General features: G+C 43.6%; 3 protein-coding genes across 6 annotated transcripts; 2 read left to right on the plus strand and 1 right to left on the minus strand.

The window, feature by feature from the left end:
- The first annotated feature begins 1,583 nt into the window (after positions 1–1,583).
- Positions 1,584–6,316, plus strand: LOC122334599 (serine/arginine repetitive matrix protein 2-like). The gene is made up of 4 exons (XM_043232611.1): positions 1,584–1,703; positions 1,799–1,867; positions 2,366–2,482; positions 2,593–6,316. Exons 1-4 carry the CDS (start codon positions 1,646–1,648, stop codon positions 6,177–6,179), a joined length of 3,831 nt encoding a protein of 1,276 aa, XP_043088546.1. The 5' UTR covers positions 1,584–1,645; the 3' UTR covers positions 6,180–6,316.
- Positions 6,317–6,561: 245 nt separating this feature from the next.
- LOC122334600 (ice nucleation protein-like) lies at positions 6,562–7,426 on the plus strand (the record flags this gene model as incomplete). The annotated part of the gene is made up of 1 exon (XM_043232612.1): positions 6,562–7,426. A coding segment is annotated over one exon (720 nt), but the record flags the coding sequence as incomplete, so codon positions are not given.
- A 2,247-nt stretch (positions 7,427–9,673) lies between these two features.
- LOC122334609 (zonadhesin-like) lies at positions 9,674–19,891 on the minus strand. Of its 4 annotated transcripts, none has more exons than XM_043232622.1 (3): positions 19,714–19,891; positions 15,993–16,058; positions 9,674–15,836 (listed from the first exon to the last, which is right to left on the minus strand). In XM_043232622.1, exons 1-3 carry the CDS (start codon positions 19,763–19,765, stop codon positions 12,904–12,906), a joined length of 3,051 nt encoding a protein of 1,016 aa, XP_043088557.1. In that variant the 5' UTR covers positions 19,766–19,891; the 3' UTR covers positions 9,674–12,903. The 4 variants fall into 4 exon arrangements, with proteins under 4 accessions (XP_043088557.1, XP_043088559.1, XP_043088558.1 ...); XM_043232624.1 differs by having other exon boundaries at positions 9,674–15,831; positions 19,714–19,771; XM_043232623.1 differs by lacking the exon at positions 19,714–19,891 and adding an exon at positions 16,125–17,272 and having other exon boundaries at positions 9,674–15,831.
- Positions 19,892–21,084: the final 1,193 nt, after the last annotated feature.

Consider the following 21,084-nt stretch of genomic DNA (forward strand, 5'->3'; position numbering starts at 1 on the left):
ACGTTTCCTGTTGGTTTAGCACATCAATCTGTCAGTTGACCCCACTGAACTGCTGCGAGAAGCTTTTTTTCCACTGGGAGGATACTCTCATTGACAGGGAGTTGATAGCTCTCCTTGGATTGACGAGACATGGGGAAAGTTGACACGTCTGATCTCTAGACAGCAATTGCCCAGTCAAAGCTCTTCCAGTTAGTAACGAGCAGACAAAGGCTATGCAGCTTTTGCCGCTGCTCGTAAAGCGAGGGCTGTTGCTCGATGAATAGTGAGCACCGAAGTAAGAATTTACATTTAATTGGGGTTCCATCAAACTTTTCTGGGAACGCGAGTCAGGGATTAACAACTGGAGCTGAAGCTGCGTTGATTTGAGTGGGCGGTGGTGCTCTGGCAGCATTGGTTGTTGGGAGACTGCTCAAACAGAGGCCCTGAAAGCCTGTACAAGCTCCTCAATTAATGAGGTCAGCCACGTGAGGTGATGTTGATGAGATGCCAGTTGAGTAGTACGGTTGAGTAGTGATATGCATGAGAGCTGCTGGATCAGTTTTTGGCAAAGTCTTCTGTGATGAGGCACTAGGCTGATTGGATCCATATACAGCTTTATTAGAGTTATCAAAACAGGCAGAGTCAAACAAGTATATGCAGGTAAAATAAAGTAGTGATAGTTGTAGCAAATCAAGACATTGCAGAGACTGTGTAACTGAGAGTGATTTTATGTGTGTGCATGTATTAGCTTCAGGTGGAAGTGATAATGTAGTACAGGTGTGTGATCAGTCCCAAGTATGAGGCTTAATGGGAAATTGAGTCAGAATCAGGTAGTAAGCAGTAAGCAAGTATTACATTTCAAACACAGCCAATGTTTCAGGCAAACTGCAAGTAAAAACCACAGATGAAGAAAAAGATGTCAGATGTTTTTAAATAAATAGTTTACAGTGGTGTTTGTTTTTGTCTTTATTATGCTGTGTGGTCATAAAGTGTTGCTATATAAAAGCTGTTGTATGAGCATGTGGTTAACAGAAAACATTCACAGAGTTACAAAAATCCCTAATACTCATTTAAAAATCTTTATTGTATCGAATGCTGGATATCTGTGAAAGTGATGCATTATGATGCTTGTATTTGTAGTGCTTATAGTATCCAAAACTAGATTGATTGATTTTTCATTTTAACAATTGTTTTAAAATTAGTTTAGCTCACCCATTAAAGAGACAAATATGTATACAGTTTAATGTTGTGATCATTGCCTGTTTTATTCTATTGAAATGTTGTCACTTGTAATGTAATCCCTTCATTGTTATTATGGCAGATAAATGCTCCTACATTTCCACCACCCTTCATGCTGTAGGAGAAATAGTATAGAGCATGTTGGATTAATAAAAGTTTAAACAAATTACCTTCTTAAAATCAATCAATCAATCACTTTTAACAACACAGATTGTATTAAAGCAGTTGGATCAAAGCAAATCAATACAATTGAGATCTCTGAACATTTTGAAATTGAAAATAGTGTGCTTGGGAATGTTGAGTGAGTACTAATTTCACTTTAACGAGGAGCCCAGGTGATGAGAATCTGTATTATTTTAAAACCCCTGACCCACGATTTGTTTTAGACAGCAGTGTTAGATTATTGTTAGTTTGCGCTGCACTCAAGATGGGTGTTATAAATCTTATATTTTTGGTGTTCTTGTGTGATCAATTGGTGCTAAATGGTGAAGTAGTTCTCACCTTAATTTCAAGTCTTTAACATAAAATGTTTTTCTCTTTCTTTTTCTCTTTTTTTTTTTTTTTTTTTTTTTCTCTTCAGGATTTGCTTCTCCAATTGGGTATCCATTATATCAAACTAATGGTGAGCAAGTGCACTTGGAGAAGAAAGGTTTGTAAATTTTGTTTGGTTATGATTGCATTAGGTCTGTTTGTTCACAATATGTGGTTGCTATTTAATAGGTTATAATGACCTTCCTGTATTTTAGTGAAACGGTCACAATAAATAAATGTTGAGTGACTCATTCCAAACTGAAAGTTCAAACCCTGAGTTTGGCTAATGTTAAACCCAAGTTTATTCATTTTAAATATGGCAGTTGATAAGCTAAAATCTAATACTACTTGAATGCATATAATCAGGGACCAAGTGCAAACATGATTAGCTTTTAGCTATTCAAATTAAGAATGCTACTGGTCACTTTGCTTTGTGTAGTAGGGAGGACATGGTCCAAAACCATACAGGTCAACCCTATACAGTATAATTTCACATTACACATTCAATTAAGCAAACTTCAGTCTGAGGTTAAAAATTTTCTCATTTTTGTAGTTGTAAAATTGTTTGGTTTTGACTTTAGTGTGGTGCATATTGTTTTTGCCTTTGATTTTCTAGATGGTCCTTTGTCCTGTCCTTGTGCAAGCCAAAATCAAAACCCGCCAGTGGTAGCAAAGTGTAACTTGGCTGTTCTTCTGTCTGTGAAAAATGCATCTGGGCTAGTTGTCCAAAAGGGTAATTTTTTTTTTTCACTTACCATGAAAGGTTTCGTAGTTTCAGCTTATGACACTTTGCATTAACTTTATTTTTTAATTTTAAAATTAATATGAAGAATTTGCCTACAGAGTCCAGCTTGCTCCCTGTCAAGAAGTTGGGCACTTTACCCACTGAGGTTAATGGGAACCTCACTGGGTCCAGCCCCCAGCCTGCCAAGGAATCCAGTGCTATCCCAGCTGGGGAGTCCAGCCCTCAGCTTGCCAAGGAATCTAGTGCTATCCCAGCTGGGGAATCCAGCCCCCAGCCTGTCAAGGAATCCATTAATATCTCAGCTGGGAAATCTAGCCCTCACCCTGCCAGCAGTATCCCAGCTGGGGAATCTAGCCCCCAGCCTGCCAAGGAATCCAGTGCCATCCCAGCTGGAGAATCTAGCCCTCAACCTGCCAGCAGTATCCCAGCTGGGGAGTCCAGCCCCCAGCCAGCCAAGGAATCCAGTGCTATCCCAGCTAGGGAGTCCAGCCCCCAGCCAGCCAAGGAATCCAGTGCTATCCCAGCTGGGGAGTCCAGCCCTCAGCTTGCCAAGGAATCCAGTGCTATCCCATCTGGGGAATCCAGCCCCCAGCCTGCCAAGGAATCCAGTAATATCTCAGTAATATCTGGGAAATCCAGCCCTCAACCTGCCAAGGAATCCAGTGCTATCCCAGCAGGGGAGTCCAGCCCCCAGCCTGCCAAGGAATCCAGTGCTATCCCAGCAGGGGAGTCCAGCCCCCAGCCTGCCAAGGAATCCAGTGCTATCCCAGCAGGGGAGTCCAGCCCCCAGCCTGCCAAGGAATCCAGTGCTATCCCAGCTGGGGAGTCCAGCCCCCAGCCTGCCAAGGAATCCAGTGCTATCCCAGCTGGGGAGTCCAGACCCCAACCTGCCAAGGAATCCAGTAATATCTCAGCTGGGAAATCCAGCCCCCAGCCTGCCAATGAATCCAGTGCTATCCCAGCTGGGGAGTCCATCCCCCAGCCTGCCAAGGAATACAGTAATATCTCAGCTGGGAAATCTAGCCCTCACCCTGCCAGCAGTATCTCAGCTGGTGAATCTAGCCCCCAGCCTGCCAAGGAATCCAGTGCTATCCCAGCTGGGGAGTCCAGCCCCCAGCCTGCCAAGGAATCCAGTGCTGTCCCAGCTGGGGAGTCCAGCTCCCAGCCTGCCAAGGAATCCAGTGCTGTCCCAGCTGGGGAGTCCAGCTCCCAGCCTGCCAAGGAATCCAGTGCTGTCCCAGCTGGGGAGTCCAGCCCTCAGCTTGCCAGCAGTATCCCAGCTGGGGAGTCCAGCTCCCAGCCTGCCAAGGAATCCAGTGCTATCCCAGCTGGGGAGTCCAGCCCCCAGCCTGCCAAGGAATCCAGTAATATCTCAGCTGGGAAATCTAGCCCTTACCCTGCCAGCAGTATCCCAGCTGGGGAGTCCAGCTCCCAGCCTGCCAAGGAATCCAGTGCTATCCCAGCTGGGGAGTCCAGCCCCCAGCCTGCCAAGGAATCCAGTAATATCTCAGCTGGGAAATCTAGCCCTTACCCTGCCAGCAGTATCCCAGCTGGGGAATCTAGCCCCCAGCCTGCCAAGGAATCCAGTGCTATCCCAGCTGGGGAGTCCAGCCCCCAGCCTGCCAAGGAATCCAGTAATATCTCAGCTGGAGAATCTAGCCCTCAGCCTGCCAGCAGTATCCCAGCTGAGAAGTTATGTCCTCAACCCACCAAGGAGTCCAGCCCCAACCAAGTTGTACAGTCTGGAGCCTTGTCTGCTGGAAAGACTAGTGCAAAACCCACTGAGGTTAATGGTATTAATCTGACTGGGTCGAGCAGTAATCCTGCTGGGGAATCTAGCCCTCAGCCTGCCAGCAGTATCCCAGCTGAGAAGTTATGTCCTCAACCCATCAAGGAGTCCAGCCCTCAGCCTGCCAGTATCTCAGCTGGGGAGTCCAGCCCTCAGCCTGCCAGTATTTCAGCTGGGGAGTCCAGCCCTCAGACTGCCAAAGGATCCAGCAGCATCTCAGCTGGGGAGTCCAGCCCTCAGCCTGCCAAGGAATCCAGCAGCATCTCAGCTGGGGAGTCCAGCCCTCAGCCTGCCAGTATCTCAGCTGGGGAGTCCAGCCGTCAGCCTGCCAAGGAATCCAGCAGGATCTCAGCTGGGGAGTCCAGCCCTCAGCCTGCCAAGGAATCCAGCAGTATCTCAGCTGGGGAATCTAGCCCTCAACCTGCCAGCAGTATCTCAGCTGGGGAGTCTAGCCCTCAACCTGCCAAGGAATCCAGCAGCATCTCAGCTGGGAGTCCAGCCCTCAGCCTGCCAAAGAATCCAGCAGTATCTCAGCTGGGGAGTCCAGCCCTCCACCTGCCAAGGAATCCAGCAGTATCCCAGCTGGGGAATCTAGCCCTCAGCCTGCCAGCAGCATCCCAGCTGGGGAGTCCAGCCCTCAACCTGCCAAGGAATCCAGCAGGATCTCAGCTGGGGAGTCCAGCCCTCAACCTGCCAAGGAATCCAGCAGTATCTCAGCTGGGGAATCTAGCCCTCAGCCTGCCAGCAGCATCCCAGCTGGGGAGTCCAGCCCTCCCCCTGCCAAGGAATCCAGTGCTATCCCAGCTGGGGAGTCCAGCCCTCCACCTGCCAAGGAATCCAGTGCTATCCCAGCTGGGGAGTCCAGCCCTCAGCCTGCCAAGGAATCCAGTAGCATCTCAGCTGGGCAGTCCAGCCCTCAACCTGCCAAGGAATCCAGCAGTATCTCAGCTGGGGAATCTAGCCCTCAGCCTGCCAGCAGCATCCCAGCTGGGGAGTCCAGCCCTCAGCCTGCCAAGGAATCCAGCAGCATCTCAGCTGGGGAGTCCAGCCCTCAACCTGCCAAGGAATCCAGTGCTATCCCAGCTGGGGAGTCCAGCCCTCAGCCTGCCAGTATTTCAGCTGGGGAGTCCAGCCCTCAGACTGCCAAGGGATCCAGCAGCATCTCAGCTGGGGAGTCCAGCCCTCAGCCTGCCAAGGAATCCAGCAGCATCTCAGCTGGGGAGTCCAGCCCTCAGCCTGCCAGTATCTCAGCTGGGGAGTCCAGCCGTCAGCCTGCCAAGGAATCCAGCAGGATCTCAGCTGGGGAGTCCAGCCCTCAGCCTGCCAAGGAATCCAGCAGTATCTCAGCTGGGGAATCTAGCCCTCAACCTGCCAGCAGTATCTCAGCTGGGGAGTCTAGCCCTCAACCTGCCAAGGAATCCAGCAGCATCTCAGCTGGGGAGTCCAGCCCTCAGCCTGCCAAAGAATCCAGCAGTATCTCAGCTGGGGAGTCCAGCCCTCCACCTGCCAAGGAATCCAGCAGTATCCCAGCTGGGGAATCTAGCCCTCAGCCTGCCAGCAGCATCCCAGCTGGGGAGTCCAGCCCTCAACCTGCCAAGGAATCCAGCAGGATCTCAGCTGGGGAGTCCAGCCCTCAACCTGCCAAGGAATCCAGCAGTATCTCAGCTGGGGAATCTAGCCCTCAGCCTGCCAGCAGCATCCCAGCTGGGGAGTCCAGCCCTCCCCCTGCCAAGGAATCCAGTGCTATCCCAGCTGGGGAGTCCAGCCCTCCACCTGCCAAGGAATCCAGTGCTATCCCAGCTGGGGAGTCCAGCCCTCAGCCTGCCAAGGAATCCAGCAGTATCTCAGCTGGGGAGTCCAGCCCTCAGCCTGCCAAGGAATCCAGTAGTATCTTAGCTGGGGAGTCCAGCCCTCCACCTGCCAAGGAATCCAGTGCTATCACAGCTGGGGAGTCCAGCCCTCCACCTGCCAAGGAATCCAGTGCTATCCCAGCTGGGGAGTCCAGCCCTCAGCCTGCCAAGGAATCCAGTAGCATCTCAGCTGGGGAGTCCAGCCCTCAACCTGCCAAGGAATCCAGCAGTATCTCAGCTGGGGAATCTAGCCCTCAGCCTGCCAGCAGCATCCCAGCTGGGAGTCCAGCCCTCAGCCTGCCAAGGAATCCAGCAGTATCTCAGCTGGGAGTCCAGCCTCAGCCTGCCAAGGAATCCAGCAGTATCTCAGCTGGGGAGTCCAGCCCTCAGCCTGCCAAGGAATCCAGCAGTATCTCAGCTGGGGAGTCCAGCCCTCAGCCTGCCAAGGAATCAGCAGTGCTATCTCAGCTGGGAGTCCAGCCCTCCAGCCTGCCAAGGAATCCAGTGCTATCCCAGCTGGGGAGTCCAGCCCTCAGCCTGCCAAGGAATCCAGCAGCATCTCAGCTGGGGAGTCCAGCCCTCAGCCTGCCAAGGAATCCAGCAGTATCTCAGCTGGGGAGTCCAGCCCTCAGCCTGCCAAGGAATCCAGTGCTATCTCAGCTGGGGAGTCCAGCCCTCAGCCTGCCAAGGAATCCAGCAGCATCTCAGCTGGGGAGTCCAGCCCTCAGCCTGCCAAGGAATCCAGCAGTATCTCAGCTGGGGAGTCTAGCCCTCAGCCTGCCAAGGAATCCAGTGCTATCCCAGCTGGGGAGTCCAGCCCTCAGCCTGCCAAGGAATCCAGCAGCATCTCAGCTGGGGAGTCCAGCCCTCAGCCTGCCAAGGAATCCAGCAGCATCTCAGCTGGGGAGTCCAGCCCTCAGCCTGCCAGCAGCGTCCCAGCTGGGGAGTCCAGCCCTCAGCCTGCCAAGGAATCCAGCGCTATCCCAGCTGGGGGGTCCAGCCCTCAGCCTGCCAAGGAATCCAGCAGTATCTCAACTGGGGAATCTAGCCCTCAGCCTGCTGAAGTATTGAGCTCCCACCCTACTGAGAAGTCACTTGCCCAGCCCACCACACCAGAGTTGTCTCCTCAACCTCGGAAGGCAATCTGACAGAATCCAGTGTTCTCTTTGTCAAGGTGTCCTTTACCTGCCTGCTTTAACCAAGATGTGCTTATGCACTGAAGTCTACTGATAATCTACTAAATGTGACTTTTCACATCTTGTCAATAAAACCAGGTTTTTTTTTTCTGGCAAAGTTTTGCTCGTTTGTGTAAATGCAGGTCTGAACAGACAATACAACCTACTCCTAATTTAGAACTATTCCACCAAGGGGGGTGTGTGGGGAGCATGTTTTCAACAACTGGTTCTCTGGCCTGTAGCTAACTCTCACCAAAAAAAAAAATGTACAAACTGAAGTGTTCAGTTATGCACTTTTCAAAATTTTCAACCAGTCAAAAAGACAATCTGCATGAAGAAATAACCCAAAATTATAAAAAGACATGTAAACTAGGATAAAATGCAGTAGCAAAAGCTTGTAAGAATCCTTTGAGTGTGATTGGTTTGTCCATGGAGGAAATTTGTGCTATCGTTCTCAAGACAAATTTCCTGAAAGTGCTTTTTTTTTTTTTTTTTTTTTTTTTTTTTTTTTTTTTCCTTTAGTGGCAATGGACCCAAATCACTGCTGTAGCATTTTTCAACTTGCTGAATGTTAATGTCATTTAATGTAGTGATTTTTGGTGCTATGGAAACACTACTTCTCCCTTGTTTCATCCATTTTCTCCACTGCTTAAACTGAGGATACTTTCTGAATTGACACTAGGAGTGACTATTAGCACTAAGATTTTTTTTTTTTTTTTTTATGAATTTTGGTCCAGAACTGTGACAGTAGATGGGACAACTTAAATTTAAAAGGATGTTATTTTTAAAACATTGCCTACAATAAAACAAAAAGGTATTAAAACTGGGATACCGATAATTTCCAGAACTTATAATTTGGAAAATAAAATCTTTGAATAACAAATTGCATATCGCACCACGTTAATTAAAAAAGTCCAAAATGGAAAAGCCATAGTTGACAAAATTAGGAGTGTGCACCTCTATAAAACCAGAAGTTTTGGCTCCAAGAGTACGTTTTGAGTTGTCAAAGCCAAATAAAACCAACATAGTAAAGATTAGGTTCACTGGTTCATAAATTAAGTATAGATTGGTCTTTATTTTGCAGTTGTATTAACATTAATGACAGCAGCAGGTATTTATACATTCTGTTTCTTTATTAAGACGGAATGCATGGATAAATTATAATAATGTACATGCAGTTTCTTTATGACTTCCCTAATGACAAAATATATATACAAAAATGCATGCAACCAATTTGAATCGGTTGAATCAGAATCAGCTTCTCATGGGTTGCAGCTCTGAACAATCACATATATCTAACAGTCATTGGTTGAGCAGATATACTAGGAAAGAAAGCTGCTAAAATAGTCACCATATTAAATAGTTACCATGCAAGACTTCTTGCAAGCAGTTCTTAAGTTCATAGAAAATTCATCTTGTGGTTTTTCAAATAAACTGGAAAATTAATGAAACTAAAGAAGCAAGTTGAAGTGCACTAAATGAAAAAACAGCAAGCTCTGTTAATGCAATGCAACATGATTTTTGGTTTTGGGGCTAATTTTCATGTCATAATTTATATGCAGACTAAGCCCCTGGCCTGGTTTAGGCTTCTACTTGTTTATATATAAGGGTATAATAATTATAGTAAGAATAGTAATTATAGTATTTCAACTAGGTATAGTAATTATAGTATATGTATAGATTGTTAACTGTTGTATAGTTCTATTGTTTTTTTTGCACTGTTGTATGTTTATCTATGTGTAACCAATATGTAGAACCATGGACCTGCAAAACACAATATCTCATTTCACTATATGTCCACACCATCCATCCATCCATTTTCTGTCACTTATCCGGGGATGGGTTGCAGGGACAGCAGTCTAAGTAGGGACACCCAGACTTCCCTTTCCCTAGACACTTCCTCCAGCTCTTCCGGGGGAACGCAGAGGTGTTTCCAGGCCAGGGTCTTGGGTCCTGGGTCTTCCCCGGGGCCTCCTCCATTGGGAGCCATCCGGGAGACATCTGGAACAGATGGCCTCTATAGAAGTGGAGGAGCAGCGGGCTCCCGAGTGACTGAGCTTCTCAGCTCTATCTCTAACTCCAGCCACCCTATGGAGGAAACTCATTTTGGCTGCTTGTATCCGGGATCTCATCCTTTTGATCATGACCCAGAGCTCATGACCATAGGTGAGAGTAGGAATGTAGATGGATTGGCAAATCGAGGGCTTCGCCTTGCAGTTCAGCTCCTTCTTCACCATGAAAGGTACATCGACCGCATTACTGCAGAAGCTGCACCGATCCATCTGTCAATCTCTCGTTCCATCCTTCCCTCACTCGTAAATAAGACCCCAAGATACTCAAACTCCTTCACCTGAGGCAAGGGCTCTCTCCGTGAACCTGAAGGTAGCAAGCCACCCTTGTCTGACTGAGAACCATGGCCTCAGACTTATAGGTGCTGAAACATCATCCTAGCCGCTTCACACTCGAATGCAAACCGCCCCAGTGCACGCTGTAGGTCCTGGCTTTATGCAGCCAACAGGACAATATCATCCACAAATAGCAGAGACAATATCCTGTGGTCACCAAACCAGACCCCCTGCGGCCCCTGGCTATGGATAGAAATCCTGTCCATAAAAACAGTGAACAGGACCGGTGACAAAGGGCAGCCCTGTCCAACATGCACCAGGAACAAGTCTGGCTTACTGCAAACTCCCAGGAACCCTCCAGTACCCTGAAAAGGGTATAGAGCTGGTCCAGTGTTCCACAACCAGGATGAAAGTTGTTCCTCCTGAAGCTGCGGTTAGACTATCGGATGAATTCTCCTCTCCATTACCCTGGCATAGACTTTCCCAGGGAGGCTGAGGAGTGTGATCACTGTATAGTTTTAGTACACCCTCCAGTCCCCCTTCATAAAAAGAGGAACCACCACCGTGGTCTGCCAGTCCATGCAATACTGCAGAGGCGTGTCAGCCAAGACAGCCCCACAACATCTGTATACGTCCACACATAGCAGAAATTACAGTAAAACTTGACTTCACCTGATTTTAGATATTCATCGGTTAGTGAAGAAAAAATGTATGCACAGTACTGGTGGAAACAACATGAGACAAAAAGGTAAAATACCATGTATGGTAAATACAAAAGTAAATACCCTGAATGTGTTGGGGGGAAAATAATTAGATATTTAAATTATTTATAAAAAAATAAGTATTTTCTGAGTCCATGTTGCAAAAAATAATTTGATGATCTTGACTTGCCATCTCCTTACAGAAACGCAGTTACTTTGTGGGGAGAGAGAACATGGGATGTAGAAGTATACTTGTTTTCTCAGATAGGTGGGGCAGAACTGAGTTCTGTAAGAATACTAGGCTTATCAGCTTTAAAATTGGTTTTCTCAGAGTGAAGAGCACCTGACTTCTCAGTCAGGGAGGAACTGGGTTCTACAGAGCAGTGTTGGGAAAAGTTACTTTTACAAATAATGCATTATAATATTGTGTTACTCACTAAAAAAGTAACAAATTATTTTACTTAGTTACTTTTTATGTTACATTACTTTTGCGTTACTTTCATGTTACTTTTTAAATATGAACAGGTCTTCATTGTTTGTTTTTAATATAAGATGTTATATTTATATATTTATGTATTCATATTTTAGATTTATAGCATATGTAAAAGGACTTTTACACCAAAAAGTGTAATGAATAAACCTCAGGCTGAAGAAAAAGTAAAATCATGTCTGTACAGTAAAATACAGAAGAAGAAGGTTTAATACTCTTCAGTAAAAAACAAAGGAGCACAAGTTTTAGTTTATCTATTTTAGTTTCTAGTTTATTTTTGGTTATTAGAATGGTTAAACTGGATCATCAAAGGTCAGCAGCAAAGACATTGGAAAATAAAATGGCATCGGTTACATTTGTATTTAATGAATTAATGCACATTCAAATTTAGAACTACATTGTATTCTCACACAAAGCCTCTGACCTTCTGATTTCTCTCAACATAGGGACAGGAAACCCATCAGTTAATAAATAGGAAAGCAAAGTAACTAGCATAAAAAGTTATTCAGACATTTTCTTGTAAATTAAAAAGTAATGCATTACGTCTAGCCCAGGTAAGGTTCCAGATCTTCCGGTGCCTACTCCTCCACTGCACCCTCTAGTTACTGTGATTTTAGAGCACCCCCAGTGCCTGCTCCTGGAAAATGCCCTCCATTGACCATGCTTCTAGTGCACCCCCCAGTGTTTGCTTCTCAAAAACACCCTCCTGAATTAAGACCAGAATAATCTAATCATCCGGCCTACTTCATCCCCCTGAGATGTTATGTGTGTGTGTGTGTGTGTGTGCTACTCTTCCATGTGGATTTATTAAAAGACTGTTTGTACTAATTCTCCCTGTGCTTTCTTCACAACACCGTGTCATGACAGATGACATCATAGTACAATGACAATAATTTTCAACCACAAGATGGTAACTAAACACAACAATTTCCTAAAAGCATCGTAACCACAAGTTGATCATAACTCCATTGGTGTCAATGGGTTTATGTTGTACTTAAGCCTACATTGCTTTTGGTAAATGCAGATCACATATTTAAACTAAAATAATTTTCAAACAAACCTTTATGTTTTTGCAGTAGTGGCCCAGCATCATTCGGGTCAGACACATTAAAGGCATGTTCTACTGGTCATCATACCTTCACTCCATGAATTTTACAAAAGCACTAAAGTCAAGAAGAATTCATTTTGCCCACATATTTGCCATATAGTTTGTTACTCTAAACAAGCATTTTATAGGTAAGTAACCTGAAGTTCACAAGCTCGTCATAAAAAGAAGCTAATTAGATAAAGTGGACAATTTATGTTTTTCATAGTGATGTCAGTTTTTAATCCCTTTACAATCCCCAATTTAGGAATGTTCTTGATTGATTTGTAATATTAAATAGTTTCTTTGTAATACTGGAAGCACTGTGGTAAGCCTTGACACATCTACCAGTGCACAAATGGGCATGTGTATTGTTTGTTAATGGGGAGCGAGTCACAAAAACACCAGGAAATAACTAGCTTTAATACTGGAAGATGATCAGTCGCAACGCAAAAGACTTTATTTTGTACTGTAGCACTAAATACATAGGCAGTTTTAATTACCAACAAAGAATGGCTTGTTCTTCCATAATCAATGTTTGCGTGATCTCCTGTGAAAGATTGCAGGGAAGAATTAGATTCTAAAGAGCATAGCTTCATAGGTTTTCAGAGAATGATGACTTCACAGAGAAGAGAACTGGGGTCTCAGGCTTAAAAGGTTGTTGCATTTTAGTACTAGGTTTCTGCAGTTTAGAGCTGGATTTTTCAGATGGAAATTAATAAAAGGGTCTCAGAGGCGCAGGTTTCTCAGCAGGGATGGAGAAACTTGGTTGAGGATTAGAGCTGGGTGTCTCAGTAGGGACAGAGTAACTGGGTTTCTTGGTCTTATAACGGTCCTCTGAAAAGAGAATACTTGATTTCACTGAGAGAGGGAAACGTTGGGTCTTTAGTTTAGATCTGTGATCAACAGAAGCATTGGATCTCTTAGGTTTAGAGTAAAACTTTTCAGTGGAGATGGAGAAAAAGTTGTTCAGAATTAGGATCTGGGCTTTTCTGTAGGGAGGGAGGAACCAGGTTTCTTGGTCTTAGAATGGTTCATTGAAAAGAGAATACTTGATTTCACTGGGAGAAGGAAACTTGTGGTCTCTAGCTTAGATCTGTGTTCATTTGGAGCATTGAGTCTCTCCAGTTTAGAGCCATACTTCTCATAGAAATGGGGATAATTTAATTGCATAGGAGCACTGGGGATGTATTTTTCTGATGGAAGTGAATAAACAGGTTTCTCAGGCTTAGACTGGTTCTTTGAAAACAGGAAACCTGATTTCAATTGGACAGTGAAAGATTTGGGATCAATAGAAGCACTGGATCTTTTAGGCGCAGAGCCAGACTTCTCAGTAGGGATGGAGAAAGTAGGTTTCTCAGTAGGGATGGAGAAACTAGGTTGTTCAGGATGAGATCTGGGTTTCTCAGTAGGGATGGACAAACTAGGTTTCTCAATAGGGATGGAGGATCTGGGTTTCTCAGTAGGGATGGAGAAACTGGGTTTCTCAGTAGGGATGGAGAAACTGGGTTTCTCAGTAGGGATGGAGGATCTGGGTTTCTCAGTAGGGATGGAGGATCTGGGTTTCTCAGTAGGGATGGAGGATCTGGGTTTCTCAGTAGGGATGGAGAAACTGGGTTGTTCAGGATGAGATCTAGGTTTCTCAGTAGGGATGGAGAAACTAGGTTTGTCAGTGGGGATGGAGAAACTAGGTTTCTCAGTGGGGATGGAGAAACTGGGTTGTTCAGGATGAGATCTGGGTTTCTCAGTAGGGATGGAGAAACTGGGTTGTTCAGGATGAGATCTGGGTTTCTCAGTGGGGATGGAGGATCTGGGTTTCTCAGTAGGGATGGAGAAACTGGGTTGTTCAGGATGAGATCTGGGTTTCTCAGTGGGGATGGAGGATCTGGTTTTCTCAGTAGAGATGGAGAAACTGGGTTGTTCAGGATGAGATCTGGGTTTCTCAGTGGGGATGGAGGATCTGGGTTTCTCAGTAGGGATGGAGAAACTGGGTTGTTCAGGATGAGATCTGGGTTTTTCGGTGGGGATGGAGGATCTGGGTTTCTCAGTAGGGATGGAGAAACTGGGTTGTTCAGGATGAGATCTGGGTTTCTCAGTAGGGATGGAGGATCTGGGTTTCTCAGTAGGGATGAAGAAACTGGGTTGTTCAGGATGAGATCTGGGTTTCTCAGTAGGGATGGAGGATCTGGGTTTCTCAGTAGGGATGGAGAAACTGGGTTGTTCAGGATGAGATCTGGGTTTCTCAGTGGGGATGGAGAATTTGGGTTGTTCAGGATGAGATCTGGGTTTCTCAGTAGGGATGGAGAAACTAGGTTTCTCAGTGGGGATGGAGAAACTGGGTTGTTCAGGATGAGATCTGGGTTTCTCAGTGGGGATGGAGGATCTGGGTTTCTCAGTAGGGATGGAGAAACTGGGTTGTTCAGGATGAGATCTGGGTTTTTCGGTGGGGATGGAGGATCTGGGTTTCTCAGTAGGGATGGAGAAACTGGGTTGTTCAGGATGAGATCTGGGTTTCTCAGGAGGGATGAAGAAACTGGGTTGTTCAGGATGAGATCTGGGTTTCTCAGTAGGGATGGAGAAACTGGGTTGTTCAGGATGAGATCTGGGTTTCTCAGTAGGGATGGAGAAACTGGGTTGTTCAGGATGAGATCTGGGTTTCTCAGTGGGGATGGAGGATTTGGGTTGTTCAGGATGAGATCTGGGTTTTTCAGTAGGGATGGAGGATCTGGGTTTCTCAGTAGGGATGGAGAAACTTGGTTGAGGATTAGATCTGGGGGTCTCAGTAGGGACTGAGGAACTAGGTTTCTTGTTCTTAGAATGGTTCTCTGAAAAGAGAATACTTGATTTCAATGGGAGAAAGGAACTTGGGGTGTCCAGTTTAGATTGTTGTTCAGTAGGAGAATTGGGTCTCTCAGGTTTAGAGCCAGATTTCTTAAGAGAAGCACTTAATTGCACAGGAACACTTGGTTTTGCAGGTTTTTCAGAGGAAAGAGAGCCAGACTTCTCAATGGGGATGGAGAAGCTTGGTTGTTCATGATTAGATCTGGGTTTGTCAATAGGTACGGAGTAACTGGGTTTCTTGGTCTTATAACGGTTCTCTGAAAAGAGAATACTTGATTTCAATGGGAGAGGGAAACGTTGGGTCTTTAGTTTAGATCTGTGATCAACAGAAGCATTGAATCTCTTAGGGTTAGAGAAGAAAAAGAGTTGTTCAGAATTAGATCTGGGTTTCTCTGTAGGGAGGGAGGAACTAGGTTTCTTGGTCTTAGAATGGTTCTTTGAAAAGAGAATACTTGATTTCAATGGGAGAAAGGAACTTGGGGTGTCCAGCTTAGATTGTTGTTCAGTAGGAGCATCGGGTCTCTTAGGTTTAGAGCTAGACTTCTCAACTTGAGAAGAACCTAATTGCACAGGAACACTCAGTTTTGTAGGTTTAGAGCCAGATTTTTCAAAGGAAAGAAAGCCGGACACATTCTCATTGTTGAAAGAAGAACTGGGTTTCTCAGGGGGGAGGGAGAAACTTTGTTCCATAGAAGTACTAGCTTGTTCAGATTTAGATCCAAGCTTCTCAGACAAAAGAGAGCTAGACTTTTCAGATGGTGTGGCATGGAGTTCCATGGGAGTTCTTGGTTTTTTTAAGAAAACACTTGATTTCACTGTTTTTTCAGGATCAGAGGTGGATTTTTTAAATGAAAGTGAATAAATGGGTCTCATCAGAACCCCAGCCTTCTCATGCCTAGAACCATTTTTTGAAAAGACAATAGATTTTACTGGGAGAGAAGAACTTGAGGTCTCTATCTTAGAGTGTTCAGTAGAAGCATTGGGTCTGATAACAGAAGAACTTGACTTCACATGAACACTTGAATCAGCCTTCTCAGGGAAGTGAGAATCATCAGGTGCAATCTGTCCTAAAGAAAACATTTGAATAACTTTTAGTTTCAGTGGTGACAACATGTATTAATAGTAATTTCTCTTCAGTTTTATATAACATGCCAACTAAAAACATCATGATCATTCAAGCAAATATCTTTATGCTAATGATGATAAATTATTTGCAACCAAACCTTGGTGTTTTTGCAATAGTGGCCAAACATTTCTCCAAGTGGCACGTTCAGCTGGAGAACAGAGCACTGAAAGAAACTGGAGATCAACAAAAGAAACACATTTTTTATATTTAAGTACCAAAGTTTATTTACCTTCATTCCACAAATAATACAAATACAACAAAATAATAAGTCTATAAGAACCCATTTTGCCCACAAAATCAACTATTCCGTTTACTATTCTAACCAGGCATTTTAAAGATAAGCAGTAACACAGATTTGCATCACCTGGGCATTCTCGTTAACAAACGATTGTGGCACTGTTTCATCATTAACAGCCTGTTTTAACTAATGTGCTGACAAATGTGATTTTTAGTTTTGAAGCAGACTTGCATACATAAAATCTAATTAATTTGGATTAATTAGTGTTAAGTGTTAAATTACAAGTTATGTATTTTTTATAGGTTGTGGTATCGGTTTTGAACTATTGCTTTAGGAGTGTTGTTGATTACATTTTTGAATATGTGTGTTTTCATTTTTTACATTGTTTTTTTGTATTATGTAAGGGCTATGGTAAGTCTAGACACATTAATGCATAAATAAGCATGTGTATTGTTTATTAATGGGGAGTTTAGATGCTGTAAATTCATCTTTGGTTGATTCAAACTTTATCTAACATTTTAAGAGTATGTGCTAAGTTAATGTTTCTTGCAAAATCTGTATTTCTTCTTGCTATATAAAATTTTAATTCATGGTCTCATGATCTCTGTTAGAGAGGTCCTGATATAAGACTACTGACTTAATGTAAAGGGAGTTGACGGAGACAGGCTTTTGACTGACAAAAAAAATAAAACAATTTATACTGAAAGGATCAGTCACAATGTAAAATGATTTTTTTTTTTTTATTTTGTACTGTGGCACACAAAAGTATGAGCAAACTCAAATTACCAACACACAAGTGGCTTGTTTTCCCCATAAACAATCCTTGTGAACAGATTGCGGATGCAGACTAAAATTCCACTACTCAGAACTGGGTCTCTTACGTTGACAAAGATGGTATGGAATAACCCAACTATCCATATGAACAATAGGTTGTTCAGCTGTAAAACTGGATTTCTCAGAGGCAGAAGAGTTAGATTTCTTTGCGGGAGAAAGGAGGAACTGGGTCATTCAGGACTAGATCTGCATTTCTCAGTGGGGGGGAAGAGACAAGCTGGATATCAGTGAACCCTAAATTTTATTTATAACTGGGTTTTATGAAATGATTTTACTGGGAGAAGAGAACTTTGTTTCTTGGTCTTAAAAAGGTTACATTTTAATACTAGGTTTCTCAGGTTTAGAGCTGGATCTCTCAGGTGGAAGTGAATAAATGGGTCTCATCAGAACCACAGGTTTTTCAGTCTTAGAACGGTTCTTGGAAAAGAGAATACTTGATTTCACTGGGAGAGGCGAACTTGGAGCCTCTAGCCTAGATGTGTGTTCAGTAGAAGCATTGGGTCTCTTGGGGTGAGAACTTGACTTCTCAGGAGAGTAGTAAGGACTTAATTGCATAGGAGCACTAATTTTCCCAGGTTCAGAGCTGGATTTTTCATAGTAAAGAGAGCCAGACTTCTTAGTGTTCAACAAGGAACTGGGTTGTTTAGGATTAAAACTGGGTTTCTTAGTGGGTGGGTCAGGATTAGAGCTGGGTTTCTCAGTTGGTGGTTCAGGATTAGAGCTGGGTTTCTCAGTTGGTGGTTCAGGATTAGAGCTGGGTTTCTCAGTGGGGCTGGAGAAACTGGGCTGCTCAGGATTAGAGCTGGATTTCACAGTTGGTGGTTCAAGATTAGAGCTGGGTTTCTCAGTGGGGATGGAGAAACTGGGTTTCTCAGTTGGTGGTTCAGGATTAGAGCTGGGTTTCCTACTGGGTGGTTCAGGATTAGAGCTGGGTTTCTCAGTGGGGACTTCCATAGATGCACTAGGTTTCTTTAAGAAAACACTCGATTTCACTGGGAGAGGAGAACTTGATTTAACATTTTGCTGCAAATTAGCATTAGGTTTGTCAATTTTAGAGTGGTTTTTTTTAGATGGAAGTGAGTAAATGGGTGTCAATAGAACCCCAGGTTTCTCAGTCTCAGAACGGTTCTTTGAAAAGAGGATACTTGATTTTATTGGCAGAGGAGAACTTGGGGTCTGTAGCTTAGATCTGGGTTCAGGAGGAGCATTGGGTTTCTCAGATTTAGAGCTGGATTTTTCATAGTAAAGAGAGCCAGACTTAGTATTGAACAAGGAACTGGGTCGTTTTGGATTAAAACTGGGTTTCTTAGTGGGTGGTTCAGGATTAGAGCTGGGTTTCTCAGTGGGGCTGGAGAAACTGGGCTGCTCAGGATTAGAGCTGGGTTTCTTAGTGGGTGGTTCAGGATTAGAGCTGGGTTTCTCAGTGGGGATGGAGAAACTGGGTTTCACAGTTGGTGGTTCAGGATTAGAACTGGGTTTCTCAGTTGGTGGTTCAGGATTAGAGCTGGATTTCTCAGTGGGGCTGGAGAAACTGGGCTGCTCAGGATTAGAGCTGGGTTTCTCAGTGGGGATGGAGAAACTGGGTTTCTCAGTTGGTGGTTCAGGATTAGAGCTGGGTTTCCTACTGGGTGGTTCAGGATTAGAGCTAGGTTTTTCAGCGGGGACAGAGAAATTGGGTTTCTCAGTTGGTGGTTCAGGATTAGAGCTTGGTTTCACAGTGGGGACTTCCATGGATGCACTAGGTTTCTTTAAGAAAACACTTGATTTCACTGGGAGAGGAGAACTTGATTTAACATTTTGCTGCAAATTAGCATTAGGTTTGTCAAATTTAGTGTGTTTTTTTTTAGATGGAAGTGAGTAAATGGGTGTCAATAGAACCCCAGGTTTCTCAGTCTCAGAACGGTTCTTTGAAAAGAGGATACTTGATTTTATTGGCAGAGGAGAACTTGGGGTCTGTAGCTTAGATCTGGGTTCAGGAGGAGCATTGGGTTTCTCAGATTTAGAGCTGGATTTTTCATAGTAAAGAGAGCCAGACTTCGTATTGAACAAGGAACTGGGTTGCTTAATGGGTGGTTCGGGATTAGAGCTGGGTTTCTCAGTGGGGACTTCCATGGGTGCACTAGGTTTCTTTAAGAAAACACTTGATTTCACTGGGAGAAGAAAACTTGGAGTCTCATTCTTAAAATTAGCACTATGTTTCCCAGATTTAGAACTGGATTTTTCAGTTGGAAATGAATTAATGGGTTGCATTAGAACTCCAGATTTCTCGGGCTTAGAACGTTTTTTTGAAAAGAACATACTTGAGTTCACTGGGAAAGGAGAATTTGGGGCCTCGATCTTTGATCTGTATTCAGGAGGAGCGTTGGGTCTGATAACAGAAGAACTTGACTTCACTTGAGCAAATAAACCAGGTTTCTCAAGAAAATAAGAATCACCAGGTTGAGTCAGTCCTAAAGAAAATATTTGAATTAATTAGTTTTGAAGGTGAAAACATGTATTAGTAGTACTTTCTCCAAGTTTAATACAAAGTGATAACCAAAAACATCATGATTGTGCAAACTTTTGTGCAAATCTCTATGTCAATGAAGATAAATTTACAACCAAACCTTGGTGCTTTTGTAATCCAACATCACTCCAAGTAGACACAGAAGAAGCATGTTCAGGTGAAGAACAGAGCACAAAAAAAAAAAAACTAAAAATCAACAAAGGACATATTTTTTATATCCAAATATCAAAATTAATTTACCTTCATTCCACAAATAATACAAATACAATAAAATAAGTCTATAAGAACCCATTTTGCCCACAAGATCAACTATTCAGTTTACTACGTTAACCAGGCATTTTAAAGATAAGCAGATCCTCGTTAATCATTAACATAATAGGTGTGTTGGATTGAAGCATCACTGCAGCCACTTTGACATCAAAATACCAAGAGAGCTATGGCATTGGTCTCAAACACAATTCCTGGAGAGCCACAGCTCTGCACAGTTTAGCTGTAACTCTAATCAAACACACCTGATCCAGTTAATCAAGGTCTTTAGGATCACTAGAAATTTCCAAGCCGGTGTATCTTGGAGTTGGTTGGAGCTAAACTGTGCAGAGCTGTGGCCCTCCAGGAATTGAGTTTGAGAACCGTGTTCTATGGGCTGTGATATGCAATTTACATTAATATAGTGCTTTTAACAATGCAGATTATATCAAAGCACTGAACAGTATCAAATAAGATAACAGAATGATAGGGATGTATAATGATGAGATTTAACAATTTATCTAATTGATGATGAAGAATTAACAGAGCAGCCATCAAGTGTTAGACTGTGTTCTAGATTATTACATGTGGGTTTTTAGGTCTAATAATTAACACCTTTTTCCGTTTTTACAGAATTAAGCATTAAGAAGTTAATCATCATACAGTTTTTTTATATATCGACTATGTGTTCTTTTAGTTTCTCAATTTGGTGTATATCATTGGGCCATTAAGAAATCAACAGCATAATCATCAGTGAAAGCTAACACCATGACTCCTGATAATATCTCCCAGAGGTAACATGTACAGGTTGAAAAGTAACGGTCCTAGCACTGAGCCTTGAGGAACTCCATATTTCACTTGTGATTGATATGATACCTCCTCATTTAATGCTACAAACTGATAGCGGTCAGATAGATATGATTTAAACCATGCTAAGGCGCTTCCTCTAATGCCACCATAGTTTTCTAGTCTATCCAAGAGAATGTTGTGATGGATAGTATCGAATGCTGCGCTAAGATCTAATAGCACTAATAACGAGATAAAACCACGATCAGATGATAGAAGCAGGTCATTAGTAACTCTAATGAGAGCAGTCTCAGTACTATGGTACGGTCTAAAACCTGATTGGAAATCCTCACAGACACCATTTTTTTCTAAAAAGGAATACAGTTGTGAGGATACTACCTTTCTAGTATCTTTGACAGAAAAGGGAGATTAGAGATTGGTCTGTAATTTAATAAGTCTTTGGGATCAAGATGTGGTTTCTTAATAAGAGGTTTAACTACAGCCAGTTTGAAGGTTTTGGGAACATATCTTAATGACAATGATGAGTTAATAATGTTCAAAATAGGATCTATGACTTCT

This window comes from Puntigrus tetrazona, unplaced genomic scaffold (genome assembly GCF_018831695.1).
Source record: "Puntigrus tetrazona isolate hp1 unplaced genomic scaffold, ASM1883169v1 S000000586, whole genome shotgun sequence".
In the NCBI taxonomy this organism is placed as follows: Eukaryota; Metazoa; Chordata; class Actinopteri; order Cypriniformes; family Cyprinidae; genus Puntigrus; species Puntigrus tetrazona.